Genomic DNA, 15,784 nt, shown 5'->3' with positions numbered 1-15,784 from the left:
GGGAGGTGGGAGGGAGGGAGGAGAGGGAGGAGAGGGGGTGGGGGAACTCCGAAATGGGAGAGGGGGATGGGATGGGAGAGAGATATGGGCGGGCGACGGCACCGCCGCCATCATCATCATCATCATCCCTTTTTTTTTATCGTTCTCCATTTTTGCCTGTCTGTTTGTCTATCTGCGTGTTTTGGGTTTCTTGCCTTTTTTTTTCTTCCCTTTTCTTTTCTTTTCGTTTCGGCACGAAAGCGGAGTTGATATAGCATTTTTTTTGGGGGGGTTGCGTCGTTTGTCCCCCACCCACCCAAAAATAAAAACCAAAAGGGAGGGAGGGAGATGTATCATTGGCGGGTATGGCAGGCAGGCAGGCAGACAGGCAGGGTACGTAGGGTAACATTTGGGGAGTAAGCGAGCGAGCGAGCGAGGGGGTTTGTTGTTTCTTTTCCCATTGTGCAGTGAAGAAAATGATATAGGTGTTGAGAGTCTTGAATGCAGCAAAGTTGCGTGGCGCGCTCTTTTTCGAGCGGGCTTGTTTCATCTCTTTGACCCTTCCTCACTCTTCTCTCGCCTCTCCTCTCTCTCTTCTCCTTTTGTGTGGGTTCGGGTTGCTTTGCCTCGGCTTTGGCTTTTTGTTTTGTTTGGTCCCGTCTATTTTTTTGATGGTGTTGGGAATGGGATGGGATGGATGAGTCGAGAGGGCGGCGATATCGGGAAGGGTGTTTGAGTATGGGGAATGGGATGATGGCGAGGAATAAAGATAGATGGAATTGATGGATGGAGAGGCCGGTACTTGTTCGACTGTTTCATCGACTCCGCTTCCCACGTTGTCTGCGCAACCAAGGGGCTACGGCACAACCGTCCGAGTGAGCGAGGGTAGTAAGGGACAAACCGGTATCAAACGAACTTGCAGTAAAGTATCAGACAGATTTTGCAATATATAAAAAATTTAGCTCTCTGAAACTGGTTTTTCTTTTTTCGCTTGATTCTTCTTTCTCTTCCATTTGCGTTCACAAGCTGAGCGTGTCGCGGGGAGGGTGCGTAGTGGAGATCGACAGCATTTGACCGACGAGCCGCTGGCGTCAAGTAGATAAGCAAAAGCGAGGAGAGTAACACTTGCGAACAAAACCATCGGTCCTGCGTTTCCTGTGTTTCGGAGCCCGATAGACTTGGGATGCATGTACGTTTTCAGTCCCAGCTGGTCGAGTCCGTGTAGACCACGTCACCCACCATCGGCAGCTTCGGAAACTTTACGGACACAATTCCACGCTCCACGTATGGGGGGCGTTCTTTCATTCCAGATTTCGTCTGCGTATTTTTCGCTGCCATTTCAGCGCTGCTACTGTGTGGCGTGCCGCTTCCGTCCCATTGTGGCGTCGATGTGGTGGCTTGTAGTACCATCACCACTAACTGCTTGTTCCACAGCCTTCTCTGCGGTGGCTTGAATTGCACGGCCGTGCTTTTGTGCAGAACCGTGGTATACATGCTCAGTGTATCGTACGAGGTCCGTGAGGGGGAAAAAAGCAGAGAACCAATGGCGGGGCCGGTGAAGAGTGGCTCGCGCGGAGAAGGACATATATGTGCGCGTCAGCACTTTCTTTGTTTTTGTACGGACTAGGCTCTCTTGGCGAATAGAATTCAGCCGAGGCGGCGAAGGTCTGGGCGGCTAGAGCAAGAGCAAGAGAGTGCATGATGGGTAGTGAACGATCAGTGCAGGTGAGAAAATAACTTGTTTGCACTCAAGTACTCGGATGCGTGGACCCGAGGCACTGGTACATGTTTTGATCGATGATACTTGCATCAGGCAGGGGGACAAGTAGGCTTGCTGTTAGCGGAGAGCTTAATGGGGATCTTGGCCACGCCGGTTCGGCGTTAGGCTGCTTGTTGAAGAATCCCTCACGTCCTCAGCCCTACCGACTGCAACGTATTGGGGAAAGCGAGGGAGGCTGGCTTGTTCCGGGCATGTGGCAGGGCTGGGGGCGGAGCAATGAAAGGGTCCAGGTCGGCCCAGGGCCATGTGTGCCGCGGCTGGATGGATGCCAAGGCCGACGTCTGGTTTATTGTGTCAGCAGGCATCGGATCAGACAGCGTGCAGATGGACTTGAGAAATCGAGAGCTGGACGAGCGCTGGAGGCGGAGCGGTGGTCAGCCGGATGGCGGTAGCCAATGGGCAGTGCGGCTCGGCCAGGTCGATGACGCCTCGACGGCACCAAAACGATCTACAGGGTCGCGCGTCGCGCGTTGTTTGGTCGCACCTCCAACGTTCGTGTCCGCCAATTGTGTGTGGTCGGGCGTCCGGACTAGCAGCTGTCGCCGCCGTTGCTGCTTGCGGTCGGGCGCAGCGCCGTGGTGGAGCGAAGGGAACGGCCAAGTGCCGGCGTGCCCGTGTATGGACGGACCAAAGTCCGGATAGAAGAGAGCAGCGCGGAGCATGGTTTATCCAGCGGTGGCGCGGACGGAGGCGGACTCGGCAGCCGAGACAGCATTGCATGTGCAAAGCGATCCGGGGTTGCGGCGCCCCCGGTGTTCAAGCGCGGGCTGCGATTGGGGGGTTGGATTGCCGCCGTAGAGCAGGCTGGTGTAGCGAGAGGCGTTGCAAGCTGCCGCGGCGGAGTGGGTCCGGCGATGACTTGCGTTGACAGGTGCGGTGGACAGAGGTCGTCGAGATGCAGCGAGTGCTGCGGGGCGTCATTGGCCTGCGCCGCGTGCCTGGCGGGACTTTTCGCTGGCGTCACCGGCACCCGGCGCGCCGAGCGACATCTCCCTACCAAACTACGATCGCGCTGCATCGTCCTTTGTGCTTGCGATCGGGTCCTCCGCCTTACCTTGAAGCCTCCTCCACCCTCCACGGTGCACATCGCCGATCCCAAGCCCAGCCCAATCAGTGATAATGTCCTCGTCCACTCGCCGCCTGCCCGCCCGCTCGCCCACGTCCTCCGCCGCCAAAGCACCACCCTCTCGCCCAGACGATATGAGCGCCGCGCCCCTCGCCGCATCGCACCGCTGCCGCTGATCGCCGCCGACATCCCCGTCCCCCAGCCGCACCGCCCGCGTCTGCGATTGCATCTGCCCGCCTGCGAGATCCGACGCCGCAACACGCCGCCGAGCCACTCAGCGCCCGCCTGCCTGCCGCTAGTGACTTCATCCAGCTACAAGACCCTGGTCCCGCCCCGCCTACACTTCGCCGCCAAACACCGCCTCCCGCCCTCCGCAACCTCGGCGCATACCGCTCGCTCCTACAATCCACGCTTTATGAGCTTACTACGCGCCGCAGGGCCCTCCTTCACAGGCAGTGAAGAGAAGTCCTTGGACCTGGCGCCCGCATCACCAGACTTCATGCGAAGCCATGACCGCCACGCCGCCGACGGGAACAGTGCTGTTGCTCTAGTTGCCCACAACGATGCCCGCCAGATCGTCCGCCTGGTCCAGTGTCCCGCCTGTTCGCGCCCGTACCGCACACCCGTCACCCTTCCGTGCGGCCACTCTCTGTGTCGCCACTGCCTGCCCGAGTCTTTCCAGCGCCAGAACATCTCGTACCCCGCCACGCCCGAACGACGGCTCGGAATAAAATGCCCCATTTCGGACTGTGGTCGGGAACATCCCGTGGGCGAGTGCAATGTTGATGTCACCTTGTCGAAAATCATGGAGCTGGTGGCGCAAATCATGGACGACAGCAAACCCGCCACGGACGACTCGCCGACCATGCTGCAGGTCATACAAAACCATACCGCGGATACCCCCATGGATGGCCTGGAGAAGGAGCCGTCGGTACAACGCACCACCACCACGCTGCACGGCGGCCGTCTTCTCGCGACCTACATGCTCGCCGACATGGGCCAGTTGGACGTTGTCTCGGAAGTATCGTACATTAGCTTGGCCGAAGACGGCAGGGATTTCAGCGAGCTGGATAACGCTGTGCTCGGCCGGCTGAAAGAGGCAACGGATAAAGAGTTGGATTGCCATGTCTGCTACAATCTCCTCTTGGATCCCGTCACCACCTCCTGCGGCCACACCTTTTGCCGGAAATGCTTGGTTCGCGCCTTGGATCACACTGTACACTGTCCTGTCTGCCGACGATCTCTGAACATCCCACCATCGCTAGAAGGCCAGGCTAGCAACAATTGTCTTGTCGCACTGCTGAATGCCTTGTGCCCGGATCTTGTGGCTGCCCGCGCCGAAGCAGTCGCCGAGGAAGAGCGCGGCATGTCGGAACTGGATACCTCGCTGTTCGTCTGCACCCTTGGATTCCCGACCATGCCTACCTTCCTGCACATTTTTGAGCCGCGATATCGTCTCATGATCCGCCGAGCGCTCGAAGGAAACGGCACATTTGGCATGCTCATGTACAACCGTTCTGGCGCCAACCAGGGCAGCCTTGGACCGGTGCAATTCAAAGAGTATGGCACGATGCTGCAGATCATCAATGTGCAAATGATGCCCGACGGCCGAAGCCTCATTGAGACTCGAGGCACTAGCCGGTTTCGGGTCCGCGACCACGGACAACATGACGGATACATCATTGGCAACGTCGAGCGCATTGGCGATGTCAGTCTTGCCGAAGAGGAACGGCTTGAGGCCGAGGACGTCAGAGCGGCGCAGACAACGCGCGAGGCTCAACTGGCCGACGGTGCGCCGCACGCAAACCAGGCGCCTGAGCCGACCATCGACAGTCTTTCGACGCGCGAAATGCTTCTGATTGGCGTTGATTTCATCGAGAGGATGCGGGCCAACAGCGCGCCTTGGTTGCACCAGCGCATTCTGGATGCATATGGAGGCCCTCCGGATGACCCGGCACTGTTCCCTTACTGGTTCGCAAGCATTTTGCCGATAGCGGAAGAGGAGAAGTACCTTTTGTTGCCGACCACAAGCGTGCGAGAAAGATTAAAGATCGTGGTTAGCTGGATCAGAAGGATAGAGTCGCAGCGGTGGTGAGTGCTTCCTTTCTTTGCTCGCTCCATCCCCTTACAAAAGCCAACTTTGGACAGGGCCTGATCGTCTCGACCGTTGGCTCCTGGCACGATTTTGCCCCATTCCGTCTACATTCACTCTTTTACTGTGTACCTTTTTTATTTTTTCCACGCATGACGAGTCGATTTGGTGTGTGCATGGGTTCGGTGGGTAGAGAACCAAGAGACTCGCATGCTAATTCGTTGGCCATGTTTTGGTTGATGCTGACAGGCATTCCGGCAACGCTTGTACAGTCTTGTAAACCGATCCATCATCGCCCAGCGGTGCCTTTTGTTCGTCGGCAGCATCTTCCTCGCGTGGTGGTATGCGTCGTCATCGCCCAACTCCGCCTAGCACCGGCAACACGGCCCCACCATGATTTGTGTTTGGGAAACAGATGTAGCGTCGCACAGCAGCCTTTTGCTCCATTCGCAGACGCCGGAGCCGCCGGAGATCGAGATCCCGATCCTTCCGTCTCACCACCCGACTGTCATCGGCGTCACCACTACCCGTGTAGATCTCGTCGCAACACCACCGCTCGATACCATGACAGAATCCGCACTTTTTTTCTTGCATTCTCGGGCGTTTCAACCATTGGCAAATCCACGGGCGGCCTAGTCATTTGCGGTAGCATTTCACCTACCCGATCTCTTCTTTTCCATCTCGAGTGCAAGCGAAGCATCCAGGCGTCGGTCATCTCTTTTTCTTTTTCCCGCCTTCAGGGATATGGAGCATACTACCAGCCAGCCTTTGCGAACCCTCATCCATGCTTTTAGGCATGTGTTTTGTCTTGTTTTTGTCTTTCCTCCCAGCAGCAGTAAAGCTAGCTGGTGCAATACCCCCTCCCATGTCTCTCTCATCTCCATTGTTGTCAAGGCACACATACACACGGCACACACACACACACGCATAAGCGGTTCGCGGGACCGGTTTGTTGTCGACTATTTCTTTTTTTCCTGGTGTGCTAAATTGTACAAATTCCTTTTTTCTTCTTGGTGATAGACGATCGTGAATATATACCTTTCGATATGTGGAGCAAGATTCACCTGATTCTTCTTTCCTGGTCCATGTCCGAGGCCTGTGTGGTGGCTTGGCTTCCCATCGTGATGGTCACTCACGTACAGGGCTGCGGATGTCTCACCTGCACTACAGACAAGCCCGGAATGCTCGTGACCCGACGACGTCATCGTCGTGTTGAAGTGCTGTATAAAACGCGCATCTTCTCTCTCTCCAGTGCGTTGCTGTCGAACATGCTCTGCTCCAACATCCTAGTGTTATTGTGGAGGTACTTGTGTGCTGGCCGGGGTGTCCGACTAACTCGACCCCGCCTTATGACTTTGTGCCCGTCCGTCTCCCCCGTTCCCCCCAGCTCAGCCGACCAGCAGCACCTCCTCCCATCGTCATCACCATCTTCAACTACCCACGCTGCTGAACCCCCGCACCACCATCATCAATGAATGACTAAAAGCAACAGCAGCAGACACACGCATCGACGCTGACGTCCACCACCACCATCATCAAGAAAGGAATAAAAAGGAAAAGCGGCTAGATCCGATCCAGTAGTCGTCGGCGCGCGTCTCACCGAAAGTCGAATTTCGTCGACCGTGAGAGGGCTCCACGCGCAGCAGCGGCAGTTTTTCCTTTCTTTACACGAGGCGAGGACAGTTCGTCGTTCCCCAGCCGTTCTGGGTACGGTGGTGGAGGGGATGTTGAATCGTCGTGGTGGTGGTGGTGGTGGTGGGCTGGTATATATATCGGGGCGGCGGCGTCTTGTTGAACAGACAGGTGGGCCGTGGGGTGTGGGTCGGGTGACGGAAGTGTGTGTGCGAGGTGGGGCGGGTCAGCAGGCTGGTGTGATCTGGTGGGCGGGGGAGGTGGGGAGGGGTGCGAAGTGGAGGATATATAAGGGGGTTGTGGTGGGAGGTGCTATGGGGCTCGGATATGCCATCGATCATCGGCGAAAATGATTGAGACAGAAAAGAAAACCAAAGGATGAAACCTTCACTTTCTGCGGGTTGAGGCATAAACTCACAAGTGGTCAGGTCGAGCAGTGATGATGATGCCGCAAGCAAGGTTGATCAGGTGAGGCCTCATCACTCAATGATGATGAAGTCGCGCATGTCAGAGACACGGTGTAAGCCATCGCCTTCTCCGTGGCTTGGGTTCGTGGAAGCTGGAAAGAGGTCAAACAGTCGATCACCAAACCCCGTCACTCATAATGGCCATGTTGGTTCTCGTACGGCCAGGTCCGAGTATCCCGGGAGTGGCACTATGATGTCCGTTACCTCGAGTATTGAAAGCATATCCACCGATCAATGTCGTTGCTGAGGCGCTCCACCATACCCTCTATCACAGTGGCTCCATCAAGGTGGAATAACGGTGTGCAGCGTTTCGTGATCGCGGTGGGTCAGATCTGGCTGGTGGCTATGGTCCGCGAAGCCAGCGACACGAAAGTATAATCAAAAAATCAAAGCACTGCACAGTCGGTCCTGGAATCTAGAGATCTGAATTTTTTTCAGCGGTATCCGTGCCGTAGAATCTTTGGTGTCGGTGCAGCGTGTGGCGGAAAAGCATATTTTAAAGGCTCGTCTTTGGCTATCTCAGTGGCCATTTCACGTGCAGCTGTGCAGAGGTGACGCGGGTGTCCCACTTTCAGCGTCTATTATTGGACAGTTTCTTGGATGGGTTCCACATTAACCGGGCACACTGAGAAATTAAGCCAAGTCAAGCGTCTATATGGGGATTTCTCTTTGTCCAGGCCGTGGTATCTGATGTATTCCGCAAGTGAACAAAACAACCTCCGAGAAACCAAGCACACGTATATACAAGCCGCGAATCACAATCCCACTGAGTTGTTGATAACAGATGCCTCAACCCCCAGAGCAATCGAGTCCGAACTTGGCGATGAAGTCGCAAGCTGGCACCACAGTTCACTGAAGATTTGAGCCCTCTGATTCCCACAAAGAACGCAGTCATCTCCCTATGCAAGCGGATACATCAATTCCTGCGGCAACAGGCTCAGAAGGTCTAATGCTTTTGTTACCCACTGTGCGGATTGCAACTCGTTACCTACGAGACTCTGGGCTGCCGTCGTCTCATCAACAGAGCAGTCCATGTCTCAAGCGGCGGTTGCACGTCTTGAATGGAGGAGCGCAGGTATCATACGCCGGATCGGTGAGGCTGCATACCCCACGTGCACGCACAGACGAGGTGATAGTGTCACATGCCTACCGCTTTCTTCAGCACACGGGTATGAGGGGAGGGAGTGTATATATCGCAATCACTGTTCTTCTCAAACCATGGCTATGAGACGCGGAGGGGATTCGTTTTCCGGCGGACGAAATACGAAGCTTACTCGCGTTTGTTGAAGGATCGATGATTCGTGCCTTACTGTGCTGTTTGCGCCGGCGTGCTTCTCACTGCGAGGAAGACTCGGGTCTGCATCACTTTTGCTCGTCCCGTAAGGATCGGAGAGCTTTGCAGCGCAACCCCGCAACTTTGCAATGCCGAGAAGCTTTCCAAATTGATGGTGTGTAGCAATTGATGATAATGCTGCAATGCTGCATCAGTACAGCGACATTCGCCGGGCCGTCGATATCCGGTTGTTTGCTAATGCGCGACGTGTCGGATGGCTACACCATCCACCATTGGCCGCAGAAACAAAACAAACAGCAACAGTAGATAGTATTCTGTCGCTCGTGTCTTTTTTCAGCACAAGCACCGCTTTATGCTGGTGTGATTAGCGGAACCAGACTCAGTTGTAGCCCTTCTTATTAAGGGATTGGAAAGGGAGAATCGGCAGAGGTCATGTGCAATTACTGAGCACGGGACTAATGACATGAGTAAACAAAACAAGCCTGGAAAGCCTGGATGATTGGAGAGTACGTCAGCTGCGTGGCTTGAGTGTATGACGGTTATAGCGGTAGATAGCTTAGTCATACAGGAGCAGAGGTATACAAGCGACCCCCCGGGCCTCCCTCTCGCTCCTCATGCCACTGCTCTATCAGGAGTACTAATTCATCTGTTGTTATGTACAATAGCGGTACTGAGACTACTGGAGGGAGGTCCCGTCGCAAGCTTCATCTCCTGGTCCCCCACGAAAAGGGATTTCTCTCCTAATGCAGCACATCTCTGCAGCTTATTGTTGGTCCTCAGCGATTTTGTTAACTGATGAGACAAGTTAATGGGCACAATCGTTGCCGGAGCAGGGATCTTTACAAATATGTTACAAAACCAAAACAAAGGAGGAAAGTGACATCTCTCTCATGGGCGTCGAGAAACCCAGCAACCCTCATTTGAGAAATTTTCTGACTTGCAGCAGTAAGACCATTGCGTAGCGGGAATTATGGGCGCGCGTCAGGGCTGTCCAATGGCAGAAGGCGCCTGACTGGTCCCCGTGATTACTGCTTCGGCGGGCAGCTGAGTAGCGGAGGCCGCTGTTAATTTGTGGGCGACCCCCGAAACTTAAGAAGCCTCCTCTCAGCGGGTTCGCTCTCATTTCTCGCAGACGACCTTGCTGGACTTTGACTAGCATGTTCGGACCGGGACAACAAGCAAGCCAGAAAAAAGCTGGACTTTCCTTTGGTCCCTGCTTCTGCCCCAGCGCCGACTCGGCAGAAGGACACCGTTTCGGGCTTTCGTGACAGCATAACTGTGAACATGACCTCAATAGTTATCAAGCTCTAACGAAGCAGCCCAGCACTTGCAAACAATGCTGAACAACATCTCTAAGCTGTGTAGAAGCACGGTAGTTCGCAACCCTGAGAAAGCACTTTCTACGGCAGCGAGCACTCATCGCAGTGTGTGAAGTTCCTGATGGTATATTCTGCAGAAAACCACAGTTTGACCTTAGTCAACATAGTTAGTTGTTGAACCAAGCTGAAGATTCTGAGCAGAGAACAGTGACGGAAGCCCCGAGCCCGTGTTTTTATACCCTTTCGATATCAACAAGGTGGGCTGCACCCATAGCTCATGTGCTTTCGACGTGCTGCACGTGGCAGCGTCTCGACCTCGAAGCGCGCAGGAAGGCGATCACGGGGGGAAGTCTGGAGCTTCTACACGTGCAAGTCGAGATCACGGGAAGACCTCCTGAAGTTTGAAGGGCATCCATTGCCACCACTCTTAAAAAGCACCTTCTGGAGTACCGGAGAGGATGTGCGAAAGACAGCAGTTGCTCCAAACTGCACGGGTCAGAGGCTCCGGGTATAGATGCGACCTTGGCAAGTGACTGCCCTGCTTTTGGAAGTGCGTGTGAAATTGCCGGCGCGTTTGCCCGTGGCGATTTTTTGCGGAAGACGCGAAACCCATCAAAGATCTCGATGGGCAGCTTCATTCCCCCTCAATGATGAAGGGAACTTTTCTTTGTTGATGCTCCATGCTGCGGTCCGATAACGTTTCGGTACAAATGCGGAGTGGAGTAGTAGATGGGCAGAGGGCGACAGTCAACCAACATTGGTCGAGATCCAAGAACAAGGAAGACAGTGAATTGAGACTCAAGTTTCTTGAACACTGATGAGATACAGAATCCAAATGGTCAGTAGCTTTTGGCCCCCACCTTCCTCTACTTTTAACTGCCAGATCGAATGCAAGCGGCACCTGGAGCCAGTGACCAGCCGTTGCACGGTTCCCTACAATGAACGAAAGCAGTCACTCCACGCCGAAGCTTCCCTGTTAGCACCAATAACTGCGCGTGCTTTGCGCGTGCACGCGACCCTCAAGACCCGGAGCGTCACATGCGAGATGCCGAGCCCCGCAACATCCGTGCATGGAGCCTCCCGGCTTGCTTAAAAACATGGCTGCATCAGACACCTGTTCTTTCTCTCTTCCATCAGGCAAAAGAGCACCACAGCTGTGCTATACACTAGTTCTGGCAGCCCAAAGCCCTACACTTCTCCGTGGTCGTGGATGATCAACGGACTCGATATTAAGCGTGCAAAGGGTCTACGAAGCAATTGTAGTCAACAGGCAGCCTTGATGGTGTTGAAGGTGAGCGATAATGGATGATGAGCAGCATCACAGCTTGAAATTGAGGAGGCTCGAATGCTACTTCATCAGCCTTGCCATCGCCGTATACGAAAAGGATCTCCGCCAGAGGACAACAGGCGCGGCCCAAAGTTTTCCGGGATTTATTCTTGTTGTTCTCCTCAACCGCAGTCATCCTTCAGGGCGCGGTCTTGGAACGTTGCAATCTGGAGTTGCCGCATCCGCGAAGTTGAGTATTTAGTCTGGGCTTTGTATCCAGGCGGTGTCTTTCAATAAGAGCGTAACAAGGCACGTGGCTAGCAGATAGGGTGAGGTTGGGTCATCAGCGCATCTCTGATCAGCGGCCTACATCGTGCCGTTGGAAAAAGGCTATTTATCGTTGAAATCAAGCCACACTTGTCCCTCGTCTTCGTTCATCTCTACTAGTAGGGGCTTTACGACTACTAACCCGAAGAAACAGAATCACTTGTCGCGGCGCCGGACAGTCTCTTTATTTTCGATGGTGACAAATACCCCCCTCAAAATGTTGGAAATATCCACGCATCATCTTTCCTCAGCATTACTTGAATAGCAAATTCCCTTGATGCTGCTCAGCATCGATCAACTTACTGACTTGACGAACAACGAACGAGCCAACGTGAGAAACAGCCCACGAACGAGAAAAGAAGTCATCGTCATACTGCCGCAAACTTAAAAGCTTGTCTTCAGATCTCGAGATCTGACCGAGCTCCGTTGGTGAAGAGAAACCGAAGAACTCGGGTACTATGACTGTCCTTTAAGCATGCCGCAGTCCGCACCAAACACGTCGACATCATGTGCCACAACACCAGACCTGACCCCCTCTCACACGAGCGCCTCGCATGCATGCCGCGCTCAACACAGCACGTGCGAGAAGTACCAGCAGCAGACCCTTAGATTTTGCTTTCATGAATCCATTCAAAAGCCCCTCCACCTATCAATCAACCGTCTCCCCTCCAACCTCGCCACGCACTGAAGTGTCGGACATCATGCTTTAGATGTCTAACAAAGGAAAAACCCTAACGTCGCACTCCTTCGCCGCAAAATGCATAAACAATCTTGACTCTTGGGTTAAACTTATTCAACCGTGCGCAGTGATGCAGTGATGCCGTGCATCATCACTTTAGAATGCTGCACAGCACTATGTCCACGCCTTTACGCGCAGCAACTATCCATCTTTTTCGTCGGCCTTGTGGTCGGAGGAGGGGGCCAAAGAACGAGGGACGGAGTAGCGACGATAGCGTTAGCCTGTAGTGGTTTGTCGAATAGCATGCCCGACCGATTGGCTCTGCCCTGTGAAGTTATATAATGCCCGAGTAGGTCTCCATTGCGGGATTCCTTTTCCATCTACCATTTGCAGAAGCAGCCAGATCAAAACATTATTTTTCCATGAGACAGTCAGTGTAAATTGTACCAAGGATAGATACATACCGTTCAGTTACTTCGCTAATCCCGCATCCGCAGAAACAGAATATTGCTCCGAAAAGGACAAGGCAAGGTTAACTACTTCTCGTGTTGCATTGGAATTCCGAGCGGCAGTTTTGTGGAAGTCAAGCGAAGAGAAAAACTCAACGGAACTAAAGGCAGAAGGCAAGACACAGCAGAAGTAGTAAACATGGAGTATCGCTTACTCTTACTTGTTTGCCAAGAGCCAACTGAAGGTTGAATTCCTTCTGCCTTGGCGGCCCGCTCCGTTGGTCCTGATTTGCAGTAAGGGCCGGGGGTTAAGAATTCTGACATCTTTAACGGCAAAAAATGTATAAGAGGGCGGAATGTTTTCCATAGCCAAGGATATCCGGGGAGGTTGGAGGACGTGCTGGCTCTCGCTTCTACTCCGTACAAAGTACTTGATATCACCACTACCAACTGCTTTTACCCTGAGGTCCCACCCGTTGTCTCATTTTCAAGTTAAGGTTGTGTTTCTCGCCGCCGTATTCCTTCATTTGCCTTTTGGCTCGTCCATTAACTCTCCACTACCACTCATGTGGTTCGGAAATGGGATCTCGTTGTCAACAGCGGGCACTTTGCTCGTGGTGACGGTTTCAGCCAGAGCTCACCATGGCAGATTTCATAAGCGGGACGACTGCACGACACAAACAGTCGTCTTCGGCGACCGCTGTGGCTCCCTAGCATCCAAATGCGGTATCTCACTGTCAGACATCACTAAATACAACCCGAACCCAAGATTCTGTACAGCCTTGTCTCCAGGACAGCGGGTGTGCTGTTCGCCAGGAACACTACCCGACCTCAGACCACAGCCTCAGCCTGATGGAACTTGTGCGTCGTATGTTGTCCAGTCCGGCAACACCTGCTCATCCATTGCTGCGGCCAATGGTTTGAATGTCGAAGACTTGTCCACCTATAATGACGGAACAACATGGGGTTGGTCAGGATGTGGTAGTCTGAGCCGTCAGCTCAAGATCTGCCTCAGCGAAGGCTCTCCGCCAATGCCACAGGCCATCGACAATGCCGTCTGCGGTCCACTGAAGCCGGGATCTCAGCCCCCTACCGATGGTCAAACCTTGGCCGACTTGAATCCATGTCCTTTGAACGCATGCTGCACAATATGGGGCCAATGCGGCATCACCCCAGAGTTCTGCAACAACGACACCGCCGCTTCCACAGGTAACCCCGGGACAGCTCCCCCCGGCCGCAGCGGCTGCATCAGCAACTGCGGGACCGACATCAAGAACAATAGCGCCGCCGGGCCCGTAAGCTCTCCCATCAGCATCGGCTACTACGAGTCGTGGAACTTCGACCGGCGCTGCCTGAACATGCGGGCCGACAGCGTCGACACGTCCAAATACACGCACTACCACTGGGCCTTCGCCGCCATCGACCCGACCACCTTTGAAGTGTCCATAAACGACACTTACAACCAATGGTCCCGCTTCACCGGCCTCACCGGCATCAAACGAATCGTAAGTCCGCCTTCCATCCGTCCCCAAACCCCTGCAGCCGGCCCCCCGTCTCAAACACCACCACCAACACCAACCCCCCAGGTCTCCCTCGGCGGCTACGCCTTCAGCACCTCGCCCTCAACCGCCTCCATCTTCCGCCTCGCCACACACCCCACCAACGCATCCCTCTTCGCCTCCAACATCGCCGCCTTCCTCGCCACCCACGCCCTCGACGGGATCGACATCGACTGGGAATACCCCTCCAACCCGGACCTCCCCTCCCCCTCCCCCCCCTCCGACGGCCCTTACTACCTCTCCTTCCTCACGCTCCTCCGCGCCTCGCTACCACCCAACACCACCCTCTCCATCGCCGTGCCCGCATCGTACTGGTACCTCCGCACCTTCCCCATCGCCGCGATCGCGTCCGTCGTCGACTACATCGCGTACATGACGTACGACCTGCACGGGGCGTGGGACGTCGGCGCCGCGTTCGCCCAGTCGGGTTGCCCGGCCGGCAACTGCCTGCGCAGCCACGTCAACCTGACGGAGACGCTGTGGGCGCTGGGGATGGTGACGAAAGCCGGGGTGCCCCCCGGCAAGGTCGCCGTGGGGTTGGCGGCGTATGGGCGCTCGTTCGGGATGCGAGTCGCCGGCTGCGATCGGCCTGAGTGCGCGTTTGATAACGATACGGCGGCGGCGTGGATGGTGGCGAGTTGCACGCAGACGCGCGGGTTGGTGGCGAATGCGGAGATTGAGGTGATGAGGGCGGTGGGGCGGCGCGGGACGCGGGCGTGGTTCGATGAGGGGAGCGGGTCGGATGTGTTGGTTTATGGGGACGGCGCCCGGCAGTGGGTCGCGTATATGGGGGAGGAGACGAGGGGGGCGAGGAAGGAGAGGTATCGGGCGCTGGGGTTTGCGGGCACTGCGGATTGGGCGGTCGATCTGCTAAGCTTCGGGGACGATGAGCGCGATCCTGAGGGCGATGGTGTCGCCCGCCGCCCCGCGGTGCATGAGGTTTGACCTTCTTGTTCACTTGAAAGAGGTTACAAGACACGGCTCCACCAAGCCTTCACTCTTGCAGGTTCGCATCATTCTGCTCTTCACCAGGTTGGAGTTACTTGTGAATCCAATATCTCCATTGGTAACGACTCCGCCCCTGGGAAGCGCGTGGGAGTGCCGAGCCTGTGGAAGTGTATGAAGACACTGGTCATGCGCATTTTCGTGTGCGTGGTGCTCAGCATCATCATGTCAGAATGCTGCGCAGCGCTACCATCTCCATGCCTTCACGCACAGCAACCTATAGATCCAAGTTGCTATCCAAACCTCCAAGTTTTGACGAAAAGTGAATTGGAGGCGATGACAAACACGGAAGTGATCTCTATCTCCTACTTGGTTTGCACTCGCAACACGCATCAACGACGAGCAAAGAAGCAAGCAGAAGCCCGCCGAGGCCGTCTTTTATAGCCACCCAGCCCACACGGCCATCATCATCATCCGCAGCAGCAGCCACGTGGACGGCGAGATCCTTGCTCCCAAAACCACCTTCAAAACCCCCCACCACTCCTCGATCAGTCCATTCTCTCCGTCAAGCTCACAATTCATCTACGGTAGTCTGAAGCTACGAGTGCTTCAAAACCCTGACTTCCGGCTCCCTCGCGGCCAGCAAACCAACGCAGACCGCCACGCTCCGGCCACGACCACCTTATTCACTCGCCGTGCACCGGACACGCGATGCCGCGATGCCGTGACGTTGCCATGCCATGCCATGGCGCTGTGCATTACCATCTCGAAATGCTGCACAGCGCCATCCCAACTCTTTCATACACAGCAGCCATCGACGCATTCGCGGTCGCTATGTTGAGGAATCCGAGTTTCGAGGACGGTGGAACAAACACGGCAAAGAACAGGAACAAAGTCTGAGTTGTTGTGTTGACCGACAGGATCCGCGC

At 55.0% G+C, this 15,784-nt stretch overlaps 2 protein-coding genes across 2 annotated transcripts; both read left to right on the top strand.

The window, feature by feature from the left end:
• Nucleotides 1–3,240: 3,240 nt before the first annotated feature.
• SLS55_001343 (uncharacterized protein) lies at nt 3,241–4,920 on the top strand (the record flags this gene model as incomplete). The annotated part of the gene is made up of 1 exon (XM_066772838.1): nt 3,241–4,920. The coding sequence occupies one exon, from the start codon at nt 3,241–3,243 to the stop codon at nt 4,918–4,920; it is 1,680 nt and encodes a 559-aa protein (XP_066638117.1).
• Nucleotides 4,921–13,382: 8,462 nt separating this feature from the next.
• On the top strand, nt 13,383–14,855 carry SLS55_001342 (uncharacterized protein; the record flags this gene model as incomplete). The annotated part of the gene is made up of 2 exons (XM_066772837.1): nt 13,383–13,856; nt 13,938–14,855. The coding sequence occupies 2 exons, from the start codon at nt 13,383–13,385 to the stop codon at nt 14,853–14,855; spliced, it is 1,392 nt and encodes a 463-aa protein (XP_066638116.1).
• Nucleotides 14,856–15,784: the final 929 nt, after the last annotated feature.

The sequence above is a fragment of the Diplodia seriata genome (genome assembly GCF_021436955.1).
Source record: "Diplodia seriata strain FDS-637 chromosome Unknown scaffold_1, whole genome shotgun sequence".
In the NCBI taxonomy this organism is placed as follows: domain Eukaryota; kingdom Fungi; phylum Ascomycota; class Dothideomycetes; order Botryosphaeriales; family Botryosphaeriaceae; genus Diplodia; species Diplodia seriata.
Note: the sequence above shows the minus strand (reverse complement) of the source record. Positions and strands in the feature narration are given on the sequence as shown.